Source organism: Eulemur rufifrons, chromosome 3 (genome assembly GCF_041146395.1).
Source record: "Eulemur rufifrons isolate Redbay chromosome 3, OSU_ERuf_1, whole genome shotgun sequence".
Taxonomy (NCBI): Eukaryota; Metazoa; Chordata; class Mammalia; order Primates; family Lemuridae; genus Eulemur; species Eulemur rufifrons.
This window is the reverse complement of record NC_090985.1, coordinates 43348034-43374584: the sequence shown is the minus strand read 5'-3', so window position 1 is coordinate 43374584 and position 26551 is coordinate 43348034. Positions and strand designations below refer to the sequence as shown.

At 36.1% G+C, this 26551-nt stretch overlaps 1 protein-coding gene across 1 annotated transcript in view; it reads left to right on the top strand.

The window, feature by feature from the left end:
- The window catches only part of COL14A1 (collagen type XIV alpha 1 chain), a 202529-nt gene that overhangs the window by 35949 nt on the left and 140029 nt on the right, over positions 1–26551 (top strand). Inside the window, exons 5-8 of the mRNA XM_069465431.1 lie at positions 3607–3693; positions 23088–23243; positions 24094–24213; positions 25660–25824. Of these exons, the coding sequence (XP_069321532.1) occupies positions 3607–3693; positions 23088–23243; positions 24094–24213; positions 25660–25824 (528 nt within the window). The remainder of the gene's footprint in view (positions 1–3606; positions 3694–23087; positions 23244–24093; positions 24214–25659; positions 25825–26551) is intronic.

The following is a 26551-nucleotide window of genomic DNA, read 5'->3' as shown; positions in this document are numbered from 1 at the left end:
TTTGTTTATCCGTAGACTGGTGGCATGGCCCTATGTTTTCATTTATAATCTTTAAGGTGGAGAACACCTCTTCAACAATTAGGACAGACACAAGATGGAAATAAAGATTTTATTACTAACAGGTCCTGAGGGTCACACAGTATGTCTGGAGGCCACACACACAGAGGTTAAGGAGCACATGGAGAGTGGAGGACCCGTGGGTCAAAGCCTTTATTGGGTCTAAGGTGTTATCCAAATAGGTTTTCCATGAGGAGTTTTAATTGGTGGGTTTAAAGCAAGCAGGCATGAGTTCCAGGAGGTCACACTGTGACTGAGAAGTGGTCACCATGGCATATCTGCACAGTCCCTGCAGGTGTGAGGGTCAGTGGGGCCAGTCAAGTAGGCTGTGTGTGGCTGTGAAACAGGGTGGTGGTCCTCAGGGAAAAGCTGGATAAGGTGGCCATCTGGATCCACCACATTGAGGAACTGGGTGGGTGTAGAACTGGAAACTGTGTAAAGCGTGACTGAGCCCTGCTTCTAGGATGAGAAAGTCCAACTTATGTTTAAAACGGATGCTGAGACAACATGAAATTAAAAGAATTTTTTACACTGTATGTTGGCAAACACTCTTTTTAGCTAACATTTTTCCTCTTCAGAATGATGTTTTGCTAATCATTGCCTGCAAAATCCTGCCCATCTTTCAAAGTCTGGCTCAAGGGCGATCTTTCCCATGAAGTTTCCCTAGAAAATGACTCTAGAAAAAAGAATCCTAGATCTGTTTGTACCTCTGCCATTGCTCAGTACCATCTTTCTCATATTAAAGTTGCAGATGTGTTTTCTTTTAGAAAATGCAGGCAATTTGGGGCCAGAGCCCATGAGTGAGTGGAGTTGATAGGTACAGATTTGGAAATTATCTATGGATGGGTGAGAATTTAAACTGTGGGATGGCAAAACTACAAGTGGAGTGTACAGAGATGCAAGGCAACTTTAGTATATGATCATGTTTCAGGAAGGGAAGTAGAAAAAGTATCCGAAGAATGAGAATGTAAAGGAGTGGTCAGAGGAATAGGAGAAAACCAGGATAATGCCTTTGTAAAAACTGAGAAAGAGAATTTAAAGGAGGGGTGCTCCAAAGTGCCAAAACTTATAAAGAAGTCAGAGAATGAGATCTAAAAAAATGGATATAAAAAATTTGGTTGGTAGACACAGCAGGATCAAGGCATCTTATATTTTTGATTGTTTTTTAATCTTGGAATTTAACCTCTGGGTACCAGAAAGCCAAGAAAAGTTTCTAAGGAAAGAAATAATAGAATTAGAGTGACGTGACCTTGGCATATGACAAATTTCAAACCCTTTCAGCAAAGAGATGGAAGCTAGTGAAAAGAAAGAAGAGGAGCATATGGTAAAGACAGGATTTTTAATGGAACAATATCCTGGAGAAGGCAGCAAGGATGGTTGGGAGGAAATCATTGCTTTCCCTATATAGTTCACCCTCTGATACATTTGCTTATTTCCATGAAGTGAATGTAACAATTAAATTAAATATCTTGCCAGTGGCTTCCTTCTGCATTTCCACAAGTATTTTTCCCTTCCTTCCTTTCTTGCTTTCTTCTTTTTCTTTTATTTCAAAATATTAAGGGGGTACAAATATTTTTGTTACATGGATAGCTTTTATAGTGCTTTAGTCAAGGCTATAAGTGTGCCCATCACCCAAATAGTGTTTGTTGCACCTGTTAAGTAGGTTTTTACCCCTTCCTTTCTCTTCCTTTCCCCTCCCCCTCCCTTTCTTGATTTCCAGTGATTTTTACTTCTTTCTATGCTCATGTGTGCCCATCAATTAGTTCCAAATTATTAAAGAGAAGATGTGGTGTTTGTTTTTTCGTTCTTGAGATACTTCACTTAGGATAATGGTCTCCAGTTCCATCCAAATTGCTACAAAAAATATTAATTCATTTATTTTTATGGCTGAGTAGTATTCCATGGTGTATATATATATATTTATATATATATCACATTTTGTTAATCCACTCAGGAATTGAAGGGGACTTGAGTTGATTCCAGATCTTTGCAATTGTGAATTGTGCTGCAGTAAACCTTAGAGTGCAGGTGTCTTTTTGATAAAATGACTTCTTTTCCTTTTGGTAGATACCCAGTAGTGGGATTGCTGGATTGAATGGTATGTCTACTTTTAGTTCTTGGAGAAATCTCCATACTGTTTTCCATAGAGGTTGTATTAACTTGCAGTCCCACCAACAGTGTATAAGCATTCCATTCTCTCCTCACCCATGCTAGCATCTATTGTTTTTGAACTTTTTAATAAAAACCATTCTGACAGGAGTAAGATGATATCTCATTGTGGTTTTAATTTGCATTTTCCTGATCATTAGTGATGTTGAGCATTTTTTCATGTTTGTTGACCATTTGTCTATCTTCTTTTGAAAAGCTTCAGTTCATGTCTTTTGCCCACCTTTTAGTGGGGTTGTGTTTTTCTTCCTGATTTGTTTGAGTTCTTTATAGATTCTGGATATTAGCCCTTTATCAGATGTATAGTTGGCAAATATTTTCTCCTATTCTGTAGATTGTTTATTTGCTCTGTTGATTATTTCCTTTGCTCTGCAGAAGCTTTTTAATTTAATCAAGTCCCATGCTGCTCACCTGGCTGCTCCAGCAGAGCAGAGCACAACCCGAGGCAGGAAGTGGAGGGACAAAAAACCCACTTAAGTGCTCCATGGGCAACTCAGAACCAGCACACTTCTCCCTGGCATGGTCAGGGATTGATCTTCGGGGACCTGGGGACAGGCCCACAGGCCAGATTCTATACTCAATCGTGTTGCTTGAGGGGCATGGAGGGGAGATTTGTGAACTAATCTCGAGAGGTGAGAAAACCCTCGTAGACAGAGCTGAGAGGAGATTGTAGTGTGGATCAGACCTGTACTGCATTCTCAAGCACCCCATCCTCCACAGGAAAGCCACATTTTGGGCCCCAGGCTGGGATCCTGGACAAGGAAACTCCCAGCCCACAGAGCCATTGCTGGTGAGCTCAGCTAGTTTGAGCTCCTTTCTGCGGCCAGATGGTGAAAGGAGACCTCGGGGTAGGGCAGGGGGGAGGAGAGTGACACCCACTCCTGACAGCCAGACTGTGATTCTATCCATAGGTATTTTATTTGTGCAGAAACCATTGCCATTTGGCAGTGGGCTTGACTGGTTCAAAAAACTAAGGTGCCAAGCAATGGCAGGAAAGCTGCGGCAGTTTAAATCATTCATACCAATCTACACCATTAGCTTAACTTTCCACTGCATTCTCTGCTTAAAACTGCTGCAGCCTACTGCTTCTTCATTCCCACGTGTATGAAATGGGGATAGTTATGCTGATTTTACAAGAGTTATACAGAATTAAATTCATTTGATATACCTGTCCATAGTGAAGATTCAACCAAAGTAATTTCTTAAGTGCTTTCTACCTTTCTCAAAAAGGTTGAAAAAATAGCAGTTTCTAAAATTTGGGATGAGTTTGTATCATGGAGCTAATTTCTATTAATACTTCTAGGGCTTCCAAAGGTTTTAGTAAAACTCATTTTCTTTTGGACTTTAACATAACATGTTGCTGTGTTTCTACTTTTCTTCCAGTTAAAGATTTAGAAAAAAGAAAGGATCCAAAGCCCAGAGGCAAGATTGTGGACAGAGGAAATGGGAGTAAAGCATCTTCACCAGAAGGTCAGAAATTCTTTTGATTGGCTCATTTGGGGAGTTGTGTTAATTGCTCAGGCAGTACACACATGGTTGCTGGTCCCATTGGAAGAGCACAGATCTAATAGGAAGATCACCTTTGGCCCCTCTCACTCCTCCTTACTTCCCCACACATGGTGACTGTCAACACATGTGACCTTTCAGTCACCTTCCCATGAATATACAAACATGTATGTACAGCCTGTCATATTGTGTTTTGTGTTCTGTGCATTGCTTTTTCCCTTGGCAACCTTTCCATGTCAGTATAGGTAGGAGGCAGGAGGCGGTATCACCCAGTGGTAAATTATATGGGCTCTCCCATTCGCCTGCCTGATTTCAAAGCCTGCCTGATTTCAAAGCCTGCCTTTGCCACTTTTAAGCTTGAGTGATTTTATACTAGTTATCCAAATTTCTATGTCTTTATTTCCTCATCTGTAAAATGTGGATAATAGGATTTACTTCATAGAATTATTTGGAATAGATTGTGTTGCTGTATGTAAAATACTTACAATGCTGCCTACCTTTATTTTTTTAAAGACAGCGTCTTGTTCTATCCCCTGAGCTAGAATTCAGTGGTGTGATCATAGCTTACTGCAACCTCAAATTCCTGGCTCAAGTGATCCTCCTGCATTAGCCTCCTAAGTAGCTGAGATTATAGGCACATGCCACCACACCTGGCTAGTTTTTAAAAAAATTTTTGTAGAGATGGAGTCTCACTATGTTGCTCAGGCTGGTCTCGACCTGGCGTCAAGTGATCCTCCTGTCTTGGCCTCCCAAAGTGCTAAGATTATAGGACTGAGCCACTACACCTTGCCCTCTACCTATCATTGAATAATGTTAGGTATTATTGTTAGTCTACCTAATTCCTTTTAATGGCTGGATAGTATAATATCTATATTATTACATTATAGATATTATAGTATAATTTATATTTATTGTTTATTCCCCTATTGATTGTAATTTATTGATCATTATAATTTATTGATTATTCCTCACTTGATGGGCATTTAAATGTTTTCTAATTTTCACTATGACAAACATGCTGCAATAAGCATATTTCTAACTGTGGAACAGCAGGTCAAAACATATGCAAATTTTAGACTGCCAGATTCATAGATGGCAGGCTCTAGCTATCAATATTGACTTATATTTTTTTCAATAATTTATACTTCTGCCAACAATGTATGACAGGAATTATTTTGTATATGCTTTTCAACATCTGAAATCCTCAATATTTACAAAATTTTCCCGGTAATGTCTTGTTAATTTAATTTACATTTTTTTGATTACTAGTGAGGTTGAACACTTTTCATTTGTACTTTTTCCTGTGCACTTTTGTTTTGTGTTGTCTTGTTTTCTTTAATGAATGTATAGAAACTTTCTGAATATTTTGGATATGAAACCCTTTTCTATTATATTGTTATATTGTTGCAAATATTTTCTTCTGGTGTGTCATTTGCCTTGCAACCATATTCATCTTTTTGAGAATTTTTAATGCAATTAAAAAAATTCATAACAAATGTGCTAATCTGAATCTGTATGTTTCTTGGTTTTGTAATTTTTTTATATTATGAAACATTTGCCTATTTTTCTTCTAATAGTGTATCGTTTTATACTTATATTTGTTATAATTTATTATTAAATATGTCATACATAGAAAATGTATAAAAATAATATGATAAACGTGTTTGTCCAGTTTAAGAAAATAACATATTACCATACAGTTGAAACTCACTAGTTGTCTCTATAGATTCTCTTTCCCCTCTTGTAAGAGGCTACCACTACTCTGAATTCAGTGTTTATCATTTCTATGTGTGTCTTTGACATTTTACTGAATATATATGCATCCTTAAACACTATTTAATTATACATTCACATTTTATGTAAATTTTATATGCATTTTGTCATAATGGATGTATACGTTTGCAATTCACTTTTTTAAAAGATCTAATATTAGACTTTTTTGAGTTATGTTGATTTACATAAAGCCCATTTATTCATTTTCTTTGGTGTATAGAATAGAATTCCATTGGATAAATATACCCCAATGTATTGAACCCTTCTATTCTTGATGTTACCAGTATTTTGCTATTATTAATTTGTTGTAAATGACCTTGTTTATTCTCCTTCTGTGCATGTGGTAGAATTATTCTAGAGTGCGTGCCTTGAAATTGTTTAGCCAGTGGCAGTGTACGCATACTTTCATAGTTCCTTTCTATGCTATCTTTATGTTTTTATGTCTAATATTCACTTCTTTATTATAGTTTCTTTCTTCCAATTTCCTGAATTGAATATTTATCCCATTAATTTTTAATCTTTTCTATTTATGAATTTTTAAAGGTATGAATATCCAAACACTGCTTGAATAGCATCACGTAGATTTTGAGATGTAGTGCTGTTATGATGTAACTCATGCTATTTTCTAATTTCCACTAGATTTTCTTCTTTGGTACAAGAGTTACTTAGAAATATGTTATTAATTTCTAAACATCTGGAGGTTTCAAAAGGCTATTTATTTGTTATTGATGCCTAGCTATTGCATTGTGGTCAGAGAACATGGTGGGTAGGAATAGTCTTTGAAATTTGTTGAGACATTTTATTATTTAAATGTGGTAGATTTTCAAAACCATACCATGTGTCCTTGAGAAAAATGTGTGTTCTAATCTCCCTCACTGAATGTTGTCCATTCCTATTTATAACTCTGGCAATTTTGCTTTACAAAATAAGAGTTGTTATATTTTCCTAGTGAATTTTTCTTTTTGTTATTTTGTAATGACTTCTTTTTTTCTTAGTAATTCAATATTTGTCTCAAAGACTATTTTGTCTAATATTAACATAGCTATGCCACCTTTATTTTGTTTAGTACTCACATAATACATTGGTTGTCTACTCTTTAACTTTCACTCTATTTGTGTCCTCAGATTCAAGGTGAGTAATCTGAGAAGATTTAGTTGCATTCAAGTCATTCAGTCTCTGTATTTTACTTGATAACTTTAGTTCTCTAAAATTTATTCAAGTTACTGATAATTTTGGACTTACCATTTATTCTGTGCTTTCTATTATCCTACATTTTTTCTGTTATTTTTTTCCTTTTACACCTTACTTAAAATTGATCAAATTTCCTTTTTTTAAAATCCATTTTACCCCTCTACTGATTTGGAAAGTATTCATTCCTTCTGTATTTTTTTTGTATGGTTATAATTAAAATTTTAGCATGCATACAAAACTTAACAAAGCCCAAGACTAACTAATATCTTAACCATTTCCCAACAATACAAAATTTTATAATCCTTTAAATTCAATTATTAATCTCCCATCTTATAGACAATTCTTGACAAATACATTAACTTTTTTTTTCTTTTTTTTACCTCAGGAAGGTCTTATATTTATTATAATTATTTTTTAAACAATCAGTGTTTGTCCAGATTTGCCCATTAAGTTTTTTTGCTCACCATTCCATCTTGTATCTCAGACTTTCTCTATGTGCTCCTTTTCCTTACAGAGTATCTGTGGTGGTAAACTTATTTTCATTCATGCAAAAATGCCTTCACCCCTCCATCACTATTGAAAGATTAGTTGGATTCCAGGTTGGAAGTTGTTGTCTCCAATCATTTCAAAGATATTTCATTATCTTCTGGCTCCTGTTGTTTTCTTAACAAGCCTGTTTTCAGTCTAAGTATCGTTCCTTTTTAGATAATCTCTCTTTTCTCTCTCAATGTGTTTCAGGCTTGCCGTCTTTTGTCTTTGGTGTTCTGTGGCACTACATAATTAGTCTAGTTGGGGATTTCTTTGTACTTCCAGAATCAACATTTATATCTTTCACCAGTATTGGAAAACTCTCAGCCTTTAATGCTTCAAATATTCTCTCAACTACTTACATTGTCTCTCTCTCAATTAGATTTATGATAGTCTCTTTTGATGATTTATGTTTTTTAATACTAATATTTTCTACCCCTCTGATTTTATAAATGACATTTTATGTTCTATTTGTCTTTTAGGACCTGAAAGGCTAATTATTATTTTTTCTTTTTTCTGATATACTCTTTAGGCCTGCCCTTTTCAATGAGGAAATATTTTATTTCTAGAAATTATGCTTGCTTTTTTATCAAGTCTGCAAAATTTGATGGTACTCTGTTACATTTGTCAGTATTCTGATATCTGAATAATTTTTATTGTATATTCTGAACCCAACAATTCTATTATCTAAAGTATTTTTGGGTTAAATTCTTCTGTTTCTTTTTTATACTGACTTTCATTCACAGTGCTGCTTCTTTGTATGATGTGTCACTTTGGTTTGTGAACTCGTGTGGGAATTCTTCACAATATGGTTTAAGAGCACCCTCCAGAAAAGTTCCCTTTGGTTGCTGCCAACCTGGAAGCATTTTATGTTAATTTCTTGTTGTGGGACACTCAAGGCTTGTCCATGGTTACAAATTCCCAGGAGAAACAATTTTCCCCCACATAGAGCTCAGGCCAATGCAAACACTTTACTGTCATTTCCTTGACTGGAAAGCAGTTATTTTTCTAGCCTAACATTTCACTAAAGGTATGGCCCTTTGAGGGTGCCTCCTTTACAATGAAAAGTATTCCAACTTCCCACTTTGAAGGGATCTAAAGTTAAGCTTAACTTCTTGATTTATAAACTCCTGGTTAAGGCGAAGTCTTCCAGATATATATTTCCCTTTGCAATAAGTAACTTATGAGGCCATATTTTGAGGCTACATAAATATTCTGTTTCTCATTAAAATTTCACCGATTTGTTTTAGCATCCATTGATGATTTTTATGAGTCAGTTACCATTATGTTTCTCAAATGGTAATTTTTCTACCTCCATTGTTCATTCTACATTTATTAGTTGGCATTCTACTGTAAAGAAGATTTTTTTCCTTCTTCCACTTTTATTTTTCTGTTTATATCAATATGGACTAAAGGATTCTTATTTTATTTGATGGACTGTAATCCCTTACTATCATTATTTATTTTAATGCTCAAATTGTTCCAGATTTGCTCAGTGGAAACTATTTCAAGCTGTGTTCTATTTTTTTTAACCTGCCCTCAACCATTCTTTAAACTGTTTCTTACTTTCTGGCACAAACTTTATATTCTAGGTTCTTCTTGTACTTTTTCTGCTCGGCCCCCTAAAGAACCATTTCTTCCAGGAGTCCTGGTTTTTTTTCATGGTGAATGGTGTTTAAAAACCAAAGTGTGGGTATTAGATGTGCTTATTGCTTCTGTAGTGTTACATCATTATGTATATAACTCTCTATTTATACATAATCTATCTCTCAGTCTATTCAACTGTATCATATCTATCTTTACCTACATCATAGGGTTCCTTCTAGCACCCCCTTTTTCCATATCTATAACTTCTTTTTCAAGAGAGTAAGAAGTATGGCTCCTGATATTCTAAATATATCTACTTCAATGCCCAATTATAAGACTAGTTTTAGAATTGCTAATCTGTACACACTACAAAATAGGCAAACAAGTCTATTAACTAGAGTTCAATATTCACTTTTATTCTAGGGTATATATGTGTTCAAAAAGATTTTGGTTTAGTTCTCTTCTTCCCTATTCACTGTGGTTTTGTTATGCATTTTTAATATAGTTGGGTTAATTTGTGAGTATGTAAAACATTGATGTGGTTCCTAAAGTAAAAAAGTATACAAAAGGATAATACTCAAAGAGAAGTTATCACTTCTATTCCTTCCACCCACCTTTATTCACTCCTTCCAAACAACTAAATTCATTAGTTTCTGACTTATCTTTTCTATGCTTCTGTAAGTAAAACAAATTTGTTAATATCTTTTATGGAGGATTTTACAAGCCAGTTCTCAGATTTAGATTGGTATTTTTTTGTCACTCCATGCTTAGAGAATGGCATTCAAAGTAAAATCTATCTTCTGTTTATGGATTAGAGTTTGGCCCCAGAATTTATTAGCTACAGCTATGTATTTCTGAACTGTCCTAATTTCTCAGTTCTTTGCCTCAATTCACATTCCTCTTGTCCTTCCAAAACCTAGGATTGAGTGAAATGAATTAAAAACAAAGAAGTGGGCAATGGAAAAGTGAGGGTAATATTGGCACATGTTCTGATAAATACTAACAAACATCTGGAGAAGGAACATTCTTTCAGCAGTCCATTGGCTTCCTCAATGAATATGATATGTTGTTTATGGAGGGGTCTATCCTGAGCCCACTTGCAGGTGGGTGCTATTTTAAGGTGTTTATTGTCGTGATGAAGACCTGGGCTAGAGGTAGAACTTACAGGAGGCTTGTGGAAAAAAGGTGGTGTCCTCGTTCAGGTGAGGGCTCCCATGAAATGTGTACAGGTACAGTGAGAGTTTGTGAGAGCACTGGTTGTGTAGAAGAATTGTCTTATGAAGTAAGTTATAAACAATGGTGACAATCCAGGCCAGAGTTAGGGCTCCCAGGAGGTTCAAGGGGGACCATCAGTGAGGCCCACTGGAGACAAAAAGACCTTCCCTTACCCAGGGCTTTAATGCAGCACTTATAAGCCCCTCTTCCAGAATGTGGTAGTCTCATGATGCACATTGAACTATGCTGCTCTTTGTTTTCCCTGCAGTCTACAATTTTCTGGTATAAGAGTCTACATTGATAGTGGCTCAGATACAATCAGACATATTTCACATATTTTAGAATTTTAGTTTAAATGCAAAGAGCTAAGATCCTTAACAGAAGTTGCTGTGCAGTTAAATAGTTACTTGTTTTCAATGTATTGTACATGTTTCTTCAATAATCCAAAACCAACTTGCAAACAAAAGTGGTATTTGCCTTTGAGCATAATATTGGCACATTTGCATTAATGGCTATTTCTCCATTGTTGTCCAAACAGCTTTCTTTAGTTATTTTTGGAGTTTTGCACAAGAATGCAGAACCAGATTGAAAAAGATTATGAAACAGAGAGGAAAAGTAGCATAGGATTTCGTTTTCATTTTCTCTCTTAATGATTTTTTCACTTAAGATCACCAACCCTCTTTATTTTATTTTATTTGTTTTAGTGATTTATAAAATTTTTTTTAGTTATTTACAGCAAAAAGATAAGGGGTATGTCCCAGTGCTCTTATTTTCTGTGGGAAGTATTTCTTCTTCCTCTTCTCGTTTTCCTCCTCCTTCACTTCCTCCTCCTCTTCTTGCCTCTTCCTCCTCCTTATTCTCATTTTTATTATAATTATTATTAACTAGTCAGTTGACATGGTGTTCCAGCGGCGACACTAGTGTGGACTAGAAAATTGCTGCTAAGTGAAGGGGGAATATGAGGGAGCCCCTCTGTCTATGCCTGTGCCCTTCATGAGGAAGACATCTCCTTGAGAAGGCCTAACCATAGGCTTGTGCCACACACAGATTAGGTATTCAAATTTCCACTCACCATGTGCTCTCAGGTCCTCTCCTTCAAGAAATTAATATAAAAACTGCTCTAAGCTAGTAAGAGCTGTGGGATGCCTGGCAGAAGCAAACATAAAATCACATTTGAGCCACATGTGCTCAGCTCAGATTCTAAAGATTGCCACAGATAAAACAATGCCAAAGAAGAATTCATAATCTAAAATTTCAAAACACAGAAGTAAACCATATGCCATGAATAAGAGTCAGAAGACACAAAAATGGTAGACTCAGAATTCCATGAATTTTAATTGTGGAATGATTACATAAAGACCATATAACAAATAATAATATTATTGATGTCATAGAAATATTCAAAATAAGAGGAAAAAAAAGAATGAAAGACTGTTTCAAAGAAAATGAGTAGATTTGAAAAGGGACCAATGAACAGAAAAAGTTCTGAAAAGCATAAATGAAAAAGCTACACTTAGGCCGGGCACAGTGGCTCACGCCTGTAATCCTAGCACTCTGGGAGGCCGAGGCGGGCCGATCGTTTGAGCTCAGGAGTTCGAGATCAGCCTGAGCAAGAGCGAGACCCCATCTCTACTAAAAATAGAAAGAAATTATATGGACAGCTAAAAATATATATAGAAAAAATTAGCCGGGCATGGTGGCGCATGCCTATAGTCCCAGCTACTCAGGAGGCTGAGGCAGGAGGATCGCTTGGGCCCAGGAGTTTGAGGTTGCTGTGAGCTAGGCTGATGGCACGGCACTGTAGCCTGGGCAACAGAGTGAGACTCTGCCTAAAAAAAAAAAAAAAAAAAAAGCCACACTTAGAATTGTGTTCGCAAAACTGTAGGATACCAAAAACAAAGATAAGATTTTAAAGGACAGAAGAGGAACAAGTAGGAAGAAAAGGACTTGTTAAACCCATTTCTAAATGATGGAGATCTAACTATGTGCTATTATTATCTGTTCTTCAGTTCTTTGGACTACTAAATAAAACCATCGTTTTTAAAAAAAGTAATGTTAATTGACTTAGATGAAACCATGACAAGAGAGATTAAAAAAAGACATGATTCCTCTCTGCCAGGAACACTGCTAGCCCATAACATATTTTAAATATATTCACCTAAATGTAGGAAGGCAACTGATATTATAAAATTTGGAATTCCTACGTTTATTTATTTATTTATTGGTCCTCATAAGAGCTCACTGAAATACATTTTTAGTGCTCAGAATCTGTGTGGGATTCCTTTCTTTTATTTTTTAGACTTAGTTTCTCTTTAGTTTATGATCCACCTTTCAGTTGAAAGAAACACACTCCAACTCATGTAAGCAGTAAAAGGAGTTTATTGGCTCATGTATTTGAAGCGTGGTTGGATGTATGGTCTCAATCCAGTGTCAGTTGCTCCCTCTTGCCTTTCCATCTTCTGGCTCTGCTTTCCCCATTATGGTTTTATTTCTATGCAAAGTTCCTAAGGTGGTAAGGAAGACCCCAAGAATTCCAGAATTACACAGTAGTGAGCAACGTCAATCTCATATGGGAGGAGGCCTTTTTAATATTTGTTTCAGAAAACATCTCAAGAGCTGTTCTGATTGGTCCATCTTGATTCCTCTACCCATCCTTGAACCAATTGCTGTGAGCAAGGAAATGCAATAATCTGATTGGCCACACCAGGAGCTGTGAGCATGGGATCAGCCCTAACCGAAATACCTTGATTGAGAATGGAATTGCGCAAACACATTCAAGTCAACTATAGGGAGCTTTAAAATATTTTATGATTCTCTTTAGATTATCTCCCACACACATACTATTTAAGATGAACTTATTTCTTTCACCTCATGGAAGAATTTCAAAAAAATAAAGTTTCAGCCATGTGAAGTATAATTTGACCATTAAGATCACCTTTATAAAGATGCCTTAAATTGCTCCAGGTTTCAGGAAAAGCAATTTTCTTTTACAAACAATGGTCTAACACATGCATTCTCAGTGGGAGTGATATCATCCCCAAAGGGGCAAAAATTGGTACTTGGAGTGAAGAGTGAAAAATCTTATTCTCTTCATGTATAAAACATAAATATACAATAAGTACATAAACAGCTATACCTGTGGTATTAAAGTTTCATTAGGAAATGTCTAAAGGCACCTTATGGGGGTGATAATTTAAAAAGGTTGAGAAACACTGATCTAATACAACAAATGTGTAACAGAAACAGGCTTTCACGTAATTTCAGCCTCTTCCTCCATCACTCTACCCTCTGAGCGCTCCATGACATTTTGTAGCAACTGAAAAGATAGTCTATCTAGTGCAAGGCAGTGAACACATTTTAGGGTTCCTGGAGTCTGAATAACCATGTTTAGACAAGAAGTCAGAAAATAAGATGAATGGCTTTCCAACTCCAGGTTGAGGAGGATAAACTATAACATTGTTATGAGGGCAGTTATTTCTTCCCATAATTTAACTTTTTCTTTCTCATTGTCCTTGTTATTTGTGTCAGTCTGGCTTAGACAGCAAACAGGTTTTTGATCAAACATCCTTTAGAATGAAATCTTCCTTTGCATCCTACCTAGCTGTGTGACCTTAAGCATATTAACTCTATAAGCCTCAGTTTCCTCACTTGTAAAATGAGCATAATAATCATTAATGACATGCAGGGTTGTTGAGAGGATTAAATGCTGTCATGTATATAACACGCATGGTACATAGCAGGCACTTAAGGAAAGTCAGTTTCCACTCCTTTCCCCCTTCCTTTGTATGTATACGTGTGTGCCTTCTTTTCTAAAGGAAAATATTAGCATATAGAATGCAGCTGTGTCTTACATTATAGATCTTCAATATTTATTTGTGGAATATTTATTTTTGGTTTGTTTTAGACTCAAGGAAAGAGGTTCAAAATTCTTGGGAGAAGATTAAGAAAGATTGTCTTTATTAAAGGAATTTTTTAATAAGCCAGAAAGAAAATTTCCATTTTTTTCTTGATGACAAGCATTATAGTTTATGCATTCAGGAATTTAAAAAAATGAGACAGAATCAGTCATTCAGAAAATAATTATTGAACACCTGCAAAGTACACTGTACCTATGCAGGAAATTATACCTATGCACCCCTGAGGGCAAGAGGATGAAATTCTAGCATTAGACCTCCAGTTTTCTTCTAGTTCCTCCCTCACTGCCCTTGATAAGATAGTTTTAAAGAATTTTAACATCTTTTCTCTAGCCTCCAGCAAAATTTATCGTTCCCAACCTATGAATTCTCTAGTAGTAAGAATTCTTAGCTTTGTCTGAAATAAGTTTTCAAATGTCTTCATTCTTAAAAGAACTTGTGACATATCATATTTTTTTTAAAAAAAATAAGATACTTTACTGCTATTGATTTTGGCAGGGTCTCTCTCCCATAGGAATGCTCAGGCTTGTCTGATTGGTACCTTCCTTCTTGTCTAAGAATTTTCTATTGAACATGTCTCTATACCTGCAGGGCTGACTGTTGGTGTCAAGTTGACCAGGTGTTTTTGGCCTTAGAAATTATAAAATGACAGGATCTGTTTGTTACTAATGAATTGGACTAACAGGCATGATTAAGTTGCTGCATTTTGTGCAAAATCAAGTTAAGCAACCAAGGTAAATTTATAGCCAAATCATGTGGTACTATATACAGAGCTGAAAATAAATGGGAATATAATATACTGGCTCCTGTAATTGGGCAAATTTACATTTTAAAATAGAGGTGATCAGGCAAAATAGCCTCCTCTGGGTCACTATTAACTTAAGAAAGTCAGGAAAAAACCAGGTAACTGTACAAATAAAAATTTAAAGCAAACTCTATATAAAAATATTTAAGAAGAAGGACGTCTTTTCAAAGGAAGTAAAATCAGTTTTAGATATCTTGCATTGTGGTAGGCAGAGATTGGAGAGGGCAGATAAGAAGAAATGGGGTGATAAAAATTGAGTCAAAAGTATCAGAGATGGGGATGCTGTTGGGGGAAAGAAGAGTAATTGCATTGGGAGGAAATGGGAAATAAATATGGACAGATCAAGTAGAGTTGAATTATGGGGAGCTTTGCAAAGCACGAAAGCTTTGAATAGTTGAGGCTTAATTTGGTAGGTAGAGAGGGAAGAAATACTCTTAGGAGGTAGAAGTCACTTTGAGAGCTCCACAGTTCAGTCAGTTGAGGGGAAGGTTGAGGCTCCTTAGCCACTCCTCCCAGGGTTGTCCTGCCTCTGCTTTCATTAACAGAGATCTAAGTATTCTCCAAGACAGTGGTCTTTGGGCACCCTGTCTGTTGAAATCTGTCACCTTGCCCACTCCTTGTAAGCACATAGAATACTCTTAAATCCGTCTGCTATATGACAGCTCTTTAAATATTTGAAGACAAATGTCATATCTTCTCCCAGTTGCTTACAGTTTAGAGCAGAAGAGAAATGTGATGAATGTGGTGTTTACATGATTATCAGTTACTCTTACTATGTAGGGCTCTGAGTGACAGCTGAAATTTTCTTTTGGCTGTGGTGCAGCAACTGGGCTTCACATTCCTTTAAGTTGTCATGGTGTTATTCATCCCAGGTCGAATACAGGATAAATGAGTGTGGCTTAGATTTCATGCTATCTTTAATTATAAGACATGTCAATCTTTCCCTTCATTTCTCCATCCTTCCCTCCCTTCCTTCTCTTTGAAATACTTTTCTGTGATAGGAGTCGAACAGTTGAGGATTTGGGGTTAGCCTTGGATTTGAATTCAGCTTTTCCACTTACTCAGTGTGTGATGGTGGCCAAGTTATGTAACCTCTACAGTTAATTAAACTTTCTTTCTCTATGAGGTGGGAAGAACACCTGCCTTATAGGATTAATATTGGGCTGGATGGAAAAGATGTATGCAGAGCATCTGATGAAAGTAGTCACTAAATGGTAGTTCTTTTTATTATCAATATAAAAAAGGAAGCAATGTAAAGTGTCTGCCACAGTCAGTAAATAACTATATGTATGTCAGGATTCTTCAGAAATAGGACCAATAGGACCATATATATATGTGTGTGTGTGTAGAAAGAGGTTTATTACAAGGAGTTGGCTTATGTGATTATGGAGGCTGAGAAGTCCTACATTCTGCAGGCAGCAAGCTGGAGAAGAAGAGCCAATGGTGTAATTTCAGTGCAAATCCAAAGGCCTGAGAACCAGGAGAGTTGATGGTGTAAATTATAATCCAAACTTTGGCTGCCTAAAAACCCGAAAAGAGCTGATATCTCAGTTGAAGTCTTGTTAGGTTCGTCTGGATCTTTCCCTGGTCCCCTGGTTCCCAGTGTCAAGAATGAGTACTGGTACCGAGTTGAGCTGATGACGGAGAGATCACAGATATAGAGCAATTCCACACAGTTTATTACAGGAAAAAGAAAGAAGCCATAAGAAGTGAAAGTGAAAATGACACAAAATAAAAATACGTTCTAGAGAGTGGAACGGGTCAGTCTCCACAAGTGAAGAAAGACCCTGAAGTCTGAGCACACGCTGTCTTTTATATGCTCACTAGTTTGTCCTGGCTTTCTCCTGGCAGGATCGGTTGCTGTTTCCTACCTTTGGGGTGATTGACGGGTTGGGGTTATATAACAGGGTATATAACTGGTTACGTAACAGGTTGGGTTATGTAACAGTTTCCCTTTCTGCGCATGTGTCTTCCCCAGACTCCGTCACAAACTCCGCCCATATTATGCTAATTAGATGGTAATGAGCCTCACGTCAGTTAAAGGTCACTAGGAGTTCCTTACTGTGTATATTCCCACTAGGGAACAGTTCCTAGCCATAATTTGGTTCCTAGCTTCAATTCGGTTCCCGCTCTCCAACCTTAGCCACTTCCTTGCTTGCCTTGCCACACTTCTGCCGTCCTCCAGACCTGAAGGCATGAAAAGACCAACGTATCCCTCAAGGCAGTCCGGCTGGAAGACCTCTCTCTCTCTCTCTCTCTCTCTGTCTTTTTGTTCTATTCTGGTTGTCAATCAATTGGATGAGGCCCACCCACATTAGGAAGGGCAATCTGCTTTATTCAGGCTACCAATTTAAATGTTAAAATCATGCAGAAACACTCTCACAGATACATCCAAATAATGTTTGGCCAAATGTGCGGGTACCCCATGACCCAGTCAAGTTGACACAAAAAATTAACCAACATATTATGTAACATATTTCTAGGAAGTAAGAAGTTCTGTGAAGAAAAATAAAACAAGATAAAGGAAGAGAGTGATGGGGCATACTGTTTTAGATAAGGTAGTTATGTGTCAGGGATGTTTTGAAAGGTATATCTTGACCAGGATTGGATTAAATGAGTACTGATTTCACTCCGATTAAATGAACTCCAAATACAACTGAAATGAGCTCCTTGCTCCACATCCCCTAGATGGACAATTTCTGATGTTATCTCCTATGGCAGTGGACACCCATGTTGCATTCTGTGAAGACAACTTCTGTGATAGTGACAGCATGGTAGGTTGGAAAAAGCATGTTGGACCAAACAGAAGATTTGGTGTCCACTCCTGGCCAATAACCAATGAGTTAGTACTTTTCCTCTCTGAACCTCGATTTTATTTTCTGAAAAGTAGGGACAATAATGGCTTATCATGGGAATGTTATGAAAATCAGAATGTGCCAATGTATTGAAAAACCCTTTTAGAACCACTGAGCTTTTGGAAAATATAAAAATATCTTCAGTAATAGGGCTGGAGCCAATCTCTGCATGGTAACAGCGAGCTTCCAAGAGTTCTACTGCACCAAATTCTTAGGGATTTTCTTTTGCTCTTGGTTTGGATGCTTGAATTTAACCTCACAGGAGACTTAAGTGAAAAATCGTTCTGTGGCCACGGTTTTCCTTCAAATGTCTTGATTAATGAATGGCCTAGCTAGATATTTTGCTAGTGGCATAGAAAAAAAATAATTCAAAGCCGCTAAATGAATCCTAGACCAGTTGTGGTAAAATCACTGTGAGGTTTTCTGACTGTGTATTAAGACAGTGTGAGTAAAAATAGTACACACTCTCCTTTCATTCAACTTAGCCTCCAGCATTGGGAAAATATCAAGGAAGACAGCCTACTTTGATACAATCTCCCTGATCCCTAAATAACTGTAATCCACTTTCCTAATGTGGTAGTGTGACATGGTAGGGGGAGAGACCATACTTAATTGAGCCATCATGGCTCATTTCTCTAATGCCCTGCTGGAAGTATGAATTATGTGAAAAGAGGAATTCTTTTTTACAACACAATTCAATTTTTAGTTTATGTTCATTGATGTACAATATGTCAGGAGCTGAACTGAACAAAGGGGCCCAAAAGGTAAGCCACAAAAGCCCTCACCTCTCAAGGAGTTCACAGTCTATTCAGGGAGATAGAAAGGGAAGCAAATCATAATATTCCAGTGTAATGAGCACAACAAAATGCAGATGCAGTAAAGGGCAGGTAATGAGTCCCATCTGAGGACTGTGGGAAAAGATTCATGGAGTTGGTAAAGTGTAATCTGGGTTTTGAAGGATAAATAGGAGTTTACCTGGCAGAAAAAGTTGTCTTCTGTCAGTTCCTCCTTTTCTATTTTTATTAACTGTGTTGGTGAATATCTTTATCCATAAATACATTATAAACAGTTCTATATAAGCCATAATTGGGTCTTTAATTTGAATGCCATTAGAACAAAAAGAATAATATATTTTTTTTAAATTAAAAAAAAAATTTTTTTAGAGACAGAGACTCAGTCTGTTGCCCAGGCTGGAGTTCGATGGTGTAATTATAGCTCACTGTAGCCTTGAATTCCTGGGCTCAAGTGATCCTTCTCCCTCAGCCTCCCAAGTAGCTACGGCTATAGGCGCAGGCCACCATGCCCAGCTAATTTTTAAATTTTTTGTAGCAATAAGGTCTCACTGTCACCCAGGCTGGTCTTGAACTCCAGGCCTCAAGCAATCCTCCCACCTAGGCCTCCCAAAGTCCGTAAGTCAATTATATGGTTTAACATATTGACTGCCACACTAGAAAAAAAATTTTTTTCCTTGGGCCACAGTATTTTATTACAAAAATAGAATAAAAACTTTGAAAACAAAGCAATCCTTGCCAATTTAATGAAAAATTGTTATTTATATTGTTTTCTGTGCGTGAGTTATATGCAACTTGAAAAATAGCTCTCGCAGCTCCCAAGGTAAAGAGACATGTGAGTTACATATGCTTCACTCGGCCCCAGGCTCAAAACTAGCATGAGTTAAATACAATTCACATGGCAGTTACTGTGTTAAAAAGAAGATTTTTAACTTGATAATTTCATACGATTGTCATTAAAGTAGCTTACCCCGCCTACACACACACACAATTATCCTTCTCGTGATTTTGTTTACTTTTATAAAGTATTTTTTCACATCTGAACTTATATTGTTTTATTATAATTTATTTCCTTTCACTGAGAATTTAAGCTACCTGAAGGCAGGAACTTTGTTGTGTTCCTGGTTGCTTAGAATAGTGCTTGGCACATAGTAAACACTAAGCAAATATATTTTCAATAAATAAATAAATTTCATCCAGGCAATTAGTTGCATAACATCAAATTAATAAACATGGGTTTAGAGTTTCTCTTGATGTCAGTGGCACAATAAAATTGATATAAAATTATTGGTAGAGGGACGCTTTTCATGGGTCGCTTCAGTTCTAAGTGCATATATTTAGGAGGGAAAAAAGTTCTAGACAGATAATTGGAGACGTTTGCAACCGGCACATACTAGCTGTGGACACAGCAGGGGCTAGCCCTGTGGAGATGCTGCTTTATATTAGAGGTTTTTTCCCCCACCCCTGCTTTCTAAATTTATACAATGCATAGTGTCTTCCTGAAGTCAGTATATAGCCCTGTGGTTCAGAGCATAGATTTTGGGGACATATGACCTGGTTTCAAATCCTAGCTCTGCCACTTTTTAGCTGCCTGACACCTTGGGCAAATCACACAGCCCTTGGATGTCATACTTATCAGCTGCAAACAGGACTGATAATGATGCTACCTATCTCATAGCATTACTGTGAGGACTAAATCAATAGGTAAGTGTGGAAGGCTTAATGTTTAATTTAGTGATTTACATAACTTTCAGATACAGGATGTTAAGAAATCGTTAGTTCTTCCAGGATTCCTCATGATGAAACTCCAGAGAGTATAGAACATAAAGGGAATTGTTCCTCCTGGACTTCATGCAATTGTTCCTTCTGATGCTATCTGTGACATCAGACTTGTTATCTTTGTAATCTAACCCATGCATTGAATGCTTTCCTTTGATTGAGGTCAGCTGCGTAGGCATTTTTTTTTTAACATCACCTATATTTTCAGAGTTGCATTTTATTTTTTTAATTTTTTAATTTATTTTTATTTTTTTAATTTCAGCATATTACAGGGGTACATTTTAGATAGAGCTCATGTTAAGCCAAGAGCTGAATTAAAATACAGGTTAAGAGATCATTTTCTCTGTCCCTCTGCTTAAATTTCAAATACATTGGTGAGAGAAAAAAGGATTGATTTTATTTTAAAAATTAATTTGGAATATTATTTTTAGCAATAAAAGCATATTACTCATTCCTTGTTAGTGCAGATTTAAATTACATTTGGCTGCTGGGTTTTACACAGCATTCACCTGGCTCCCAGGTGTGTCTTGTTTTCTTGTCTACCACCTGATTCTTTAACACATTTTAAGGCACTCAACTGTTTTCTTTCTGATTGGTGTCTCTCCATTTAAGAATGGTGAAATGGGTAACATGTTTGCCTGTGGAAGGTGATATTATTTGTCTTCAGTTTTGAATCTGGGTTCCTGTTTTTAGTGAGACAGTAATTTGAATATATTTCTTAAGCAATTCCCTATGGCAGCTGGAATTACATTTGAGATATATGAAGAAAACCCCCAAAGCAATCACAGCAGCAAGAATAAACGAATGGGATCTGATCAAATTAAAAAGCTCCTACACAGCCAAGGAAACTGTCCTTAGAGCGAATAGACAACCTACAGAATCAGTTTTTTATATTGTATATGTCTTCTCTCAGTTGTGACTTATCTTTTTATTGTCCTTAAGGTGTCTTTTGATGACCAACTTTTAAAATTTTAATATCATTAAAGTTATCAATCTTTTTATTTATAGTTAATTAATTTTATGTCTTGCTTAGGAACTAGATAGAATTTATATCTCCAAGTCATTTATGACTTGAATGAGGAAAATAAACAGAACATTTCTATTGGAAATCATTTTAAAAACAGAAAATACCAGTTTCCTTACTGCTCTTTTAAATAAGCATAAAATGTTCCCTTTCTAAGATCTTTTCTACATTGTTCCCAAACAATTAACTAAAAAGTTAAATAATATCCCCAGTAGTTTTAGAAAGAAAGAAAACTATTCCATTTGAGAGTAAGTTTTCCTCATAAAAACAGAGAGAAATGAGTTCTTGAAGCTTAATCAGACTTCAGTTTTCCCTGGTTATGTCCAAAAACAAATTAATTTCTATCCCATGACTTTTTGCTGTATTCCATTTGAGATTTTTTTCAGTGTGGTACAGTAGGGCTGACTCCCAAATACAAAGCCACTAGCTTTGTATTTTATATAACTTTGGATTGAGTTGTACTGTTCTGCTTCCATAATAAAGATTGGAGTATTTCATTGGCAAATACATTTTTTCCCCATCTGGTAAAAGTGTCTAGGTATTCCATGAATATTTATGTCTGGAAATAAATCAAAACCCTTTGAGCAAAATGTGGCCTGGTTGGTGCAGAGACATGTATAATAAACTGCCTATGCCAACTAGAGTAGTAAAACTATTTTTTGTTCAGGTAAAAACATATTGAATCTGTTTATGAACACACTTCTGTATTTTGGTTTTCGTTATATAAGTTATATTTCAAATATTTTTATTATCATTTCAATGTTAAAAAAATTAAATGAGGATTTTCTGGGCCAGCAAGAAGTTAAAATGGATACAAGGAATGCTCACCCACACACCCACACACATACACACACATTTCATGATCTTCAGTCCTAATATGAAAATTCAGCAAAGTTAAACAGTCCTTTGCTAGCACAGACTAGAGTACAAAACAATGCTCCCAAAAGTATTGAACATACTATGACATTTTTAAGGATTTATAAAACACTTTAAGAATATTCCAGTATCTGGGCTCTGTGTGAATAGATATGGTGGTTTCCCCTAGTGAAGCACAGACTTACCCTAGATTCAGCAGCTTCCCCCTTTGTTGTAAATGCTTAGCCGTCTGCCCTCAACATCTTCCCTGACATCACTGCAGGTGGATGGGGTCCTCCCATGGTGGTATAACATAAGTAGTACCACTCCAGCCCCTGGGCATCCTTTTCTGGATCTTTATCCTGAGTGCTAACTGAGCCATTTGAAAAATCAATTACTTAAATGATCTTTAGGGACAAAATCTTATTGTCACATAGACACAATATGCAAAAAAATTGAATTTGGGGAAAGTCTTAGGCCTTTTTCCAATTATTGTGTTCCAAAAACCCTTCCTACTTTAGCAAAAGTCTGTGTACATCTCTTAGATTAAATGCACGGCCCTGACTTTTCTTTGAATTCAGGAAGTCCGTATTTCTCTTCTATTACTTCTTCCAGCACGGATTTATCAGAATAGGAGAGCCGCCTTTTTGCCGTTTGGTCATCTTCCCATCTCGGCTGACTGGCGCACACTGGTGTTGCTAAGACCTTTCCTGGAAAGAATCTGCAGGCGAAAGCCCAAAGCTGGACGATTTTGCACAGATACTACTTTCTGAAATACACAGAAGACTGAGTTGCCAGGATGGTGTGAACCTGCCAGTATTTTCCTAACTATTTCCAGAACACTGGCTCTACTGCCAGCCGTTACCACAATTTTTTTTTCTAGTAAAATGCATTTAAGGGAAAGGTTATAAAAGGATGGCTGCTTTGATGGGCACTTTTCTGTATTCCTAGCACTAAGTTATCTGAAAGATGTTAAAATAGACTCTCTCTTTTAGAAGTTCCAACAGTGATACATGTGCTTTTCTGGTTTGTGCTTTGCAGAAGTGAAATTTTTCTGTGAAACTCCAGCCATTGCTGACATTGTAATCCTGGTTGATGGTTCGTGGAGTATTGGAAGATTTAACTTCAGACTGGTTCGTCTTTTCTTGGAAAACCTGGTTACAGCATTCAATGTGGGCTCTGAAAAGACAAGAATCGGTACATTTTATATTATTAATAACAGCAGTCAGCTGTGAGTGTAAAACTGCTGGGAAGCTTTTTAAGAAATTTTAAAAGTTCTTTACAAAGTGACTTAAAGAATTATAGGTTACTCCTGTTCCCAAAAGTGCATGTTTGAATCAATAAATATTTATTCCTACTAATTTTTGCTATGACACTGTCATTCAATTAATTATTGAACACATTTTAATTTTCTGAAAAGTCAAATCTCAATTAAGAATAATAATAAAACTTTTAAAGTTATAGCTGGTTTAAGAGTTTTCACATAGCAGTTTTCTTTTTATTTAAAAGAAACAACTGAATCCAGAGAAATGTTGAACCAAGAAAATTGGAAATAGTTTTATAGTACAAGATAGTCTTTGCCCAATTAATTCTAGCCCAGATAAAAAGCAAAAAAAAAAAAGTTATAAATCTTAGACCAATATTGTAAACAATAAAATAATAAATCTTTATTGTATAAAGTCTCATAGTTTAACTTTTAAATAGCTATTAAAGAAAATCATTCCTTTGAGAATAAAACAACACCAAATAAATCTAGACCATTTATCTACAAACATGATCAAGCTTTCTAAAACAATGCCAAGTACCTAATTGGGTGGTCACGTCTAAAGGCTAGAAAATATTAATATGTACATTCCCTCACCCCCCACATATGTCCAACTTGATTCCTTTAGTTAATCTTAGGAAGTCTTTTTTGAAAATATATAGCTAGTCAAAGAAAAAATGTTGCCAAGATTAGGCCTTTAATTATTTTAGTTTCTTGTATAGTCCATCAGATCTTGGAGTAACTCATTGTTTCTGGTGGGCTTTCCCACCTTTTTATTTCCAGGTCTTGCACAGTATAGTGGTGACCCCAGAATAGAATGGCACTTGAATGCCTTCAGCACAAAGGATGAGGTGATTGAAGCTGTCCGAAACCTTCCATACAAGGGAGGAAATACACTCACAGGTATGTTTTGTTCAGTCCATGTTATAGCAGCGTATCTTGTTGAAGAATAATTGTATTACCTCATTTTGCTACTTTGTGAGAGTAAGTATAGCATTTTTTAACCAAATTAGCACCTAAGATTCTTTAATAACTCTTTTCCAATACTTAGCATTGAGTTAATGTCCAGACATCTCATTCCTTTTGCTATGTGATGATAATGTCCCAGGAAAGGCTTGACTGAGCTAGAAAATGAAGCCATTCCCGAGGCCAACAGCCTTGAGTAGCTGTCTAACCTTTGTCAGCTCATTTTCCTTAATCTCTTTTTCACTGCCTTTCTCCACCAGCCATACTCCACCCTGTTATTTAAATTAAAAAAAAGTTTCTTCTTATTTTCAACAAAGGTATTTTCTCTGCCGTTATTCTGCAATCAGTAGTTATCATGAAAATATCTGTGCATCTTTGGCTCACCAGTATCTATGGTAAATGGTTAATGTAGGAATATTTACATTATAATTAACCCATGACACAACCACAAGGGATATGTACAGATCTTAACCTTAGTACATGCTACAGGTAGAGCATCCGAGATCTGAAAACCAAGACTTTTGAGCGCTGACATGATGCTCAAAGGAAATGTTCATTGGAGCATTTTGGATTTCAGATTTTCAGATTTAGGATGCTCAGCTAGTAAATAGAATGCAAATATCCCCAAATCCTCCCTGACTCTCAAAACAACTTCAAAATCTAAAATATTTCTGATCCCAAGCATTTCAGATAGTGAATACTCAACCTGTATTGTCTTCCACAGGCATATGATATAGATGCATAGCTTAAACAGTTATAGATACTATTATTAACTTTTAGGTAAACCACTACCTGATAATTGCTTTGCCAATTTGAAGCATAATCTAATGGAATTTTTGTTAATGCAGCAAAAAATTTATTAAACACAAATATTAAAACAATATTGCAGCATTTCTTATTTTTTTCTGAGTGGGAAAATGTCATACTCAAAAAGCAAGAGTACAATTGTGATCTTAGATCTGTCCCTACTACTCCTAAAAGAGAGAGAGAAAGAGAATTTTTGGTTCTTTATAACATTATAAACAAAATTGAAAGCATAGTGATATTTTGCGACAGTCATTACTGTGGGTATTCTTGCTTTATCCTAAATTATAAAGGTTTACATCTTCTTTGTATACAAGACCTATTAACATTCATTGGTCACAAATTCAATGTTCTTTACAAATGCTAGTTTCTGAAATGATGCAGTATTCAATTATTTTTATTACTTTTATTCCAATAGTAATCTTTCAAGGACAAGGTCATTGTAAAAATGAAGGTTCGCATCTAATAAAAACTCTTTTAGCTCAATAAGTTACCATCTTGTGGTTATATTTTGCAGAATTAGAAGACTTTTTATTAGAGATGGTTGGTTTGTGTTTATTTTTCCTTGTTTTCTCTCAGGTCTTGCTTTGAACTACATTTTTGAAAATAGCTTTAAACCAGAAGCAGGATCAAGGACTGGAGTATCCAAAATTGGCATTTTAATCACAGATGGAAAATCCCAAGATGATATTATTCCACCATCTAGAAACCTTCGTGAGTCTGGTGTAGAACTGTTTGCCATAGGTATGTGCTTTTATGGTCCTGTTTCAACTATCGGCATAGATACACAACCACTGAAAACAATATGTAATGTGAAGTGCACTTCATTGAAAGCTAGGACACCTGAGCACTTTCTAGTCCTGGCTCTTTATAGTCCTGGTGATCTGAATCCAGCTTCCTTACAGTTAAAATGAGAGTGATGCTAAGTGTCCCATATCCCACAGAGTGAGGATCTCAAGGTGAGGTATCATACATAAAACATCGTGAAAAGCATAAGGTGGCATGCAAAAATCAGGGACATGTTTGCAACCACTTAATAAGTCAGGACTTTCTCTTTAGGGTCACTTTATAGCTATCTCTTTTCTGGTAGTATAGGAAAAACTCAATTTATATTTTCAAGGAATTAGGATCCTGCAGCTATTTAAAGAAGGCATCAAGTTCAAGACATGCAGTATTATTTGAAACTAACTCTTTACAAGGTGTCATGCTTGTGGAAACGACTATATATGACATGCATTCAGAATCACTACAAAATGTTTACACGATGCAATTTTGCTCTTGATTAAAATGTTCACATTTTCTTTGGCAATGGGAAGGTCTTCTATTTAGTATAGACTTAAAACTTTCTCAGCACGAAAAATACCTGATCCCCAAGCAACACTGAAATACAAACCAAAATGTCACAGCAAATTCCTCAACAGGGCTTTGAAGACATTTAAAATTGGTTATTATGAATAGTCCATTTTATTAT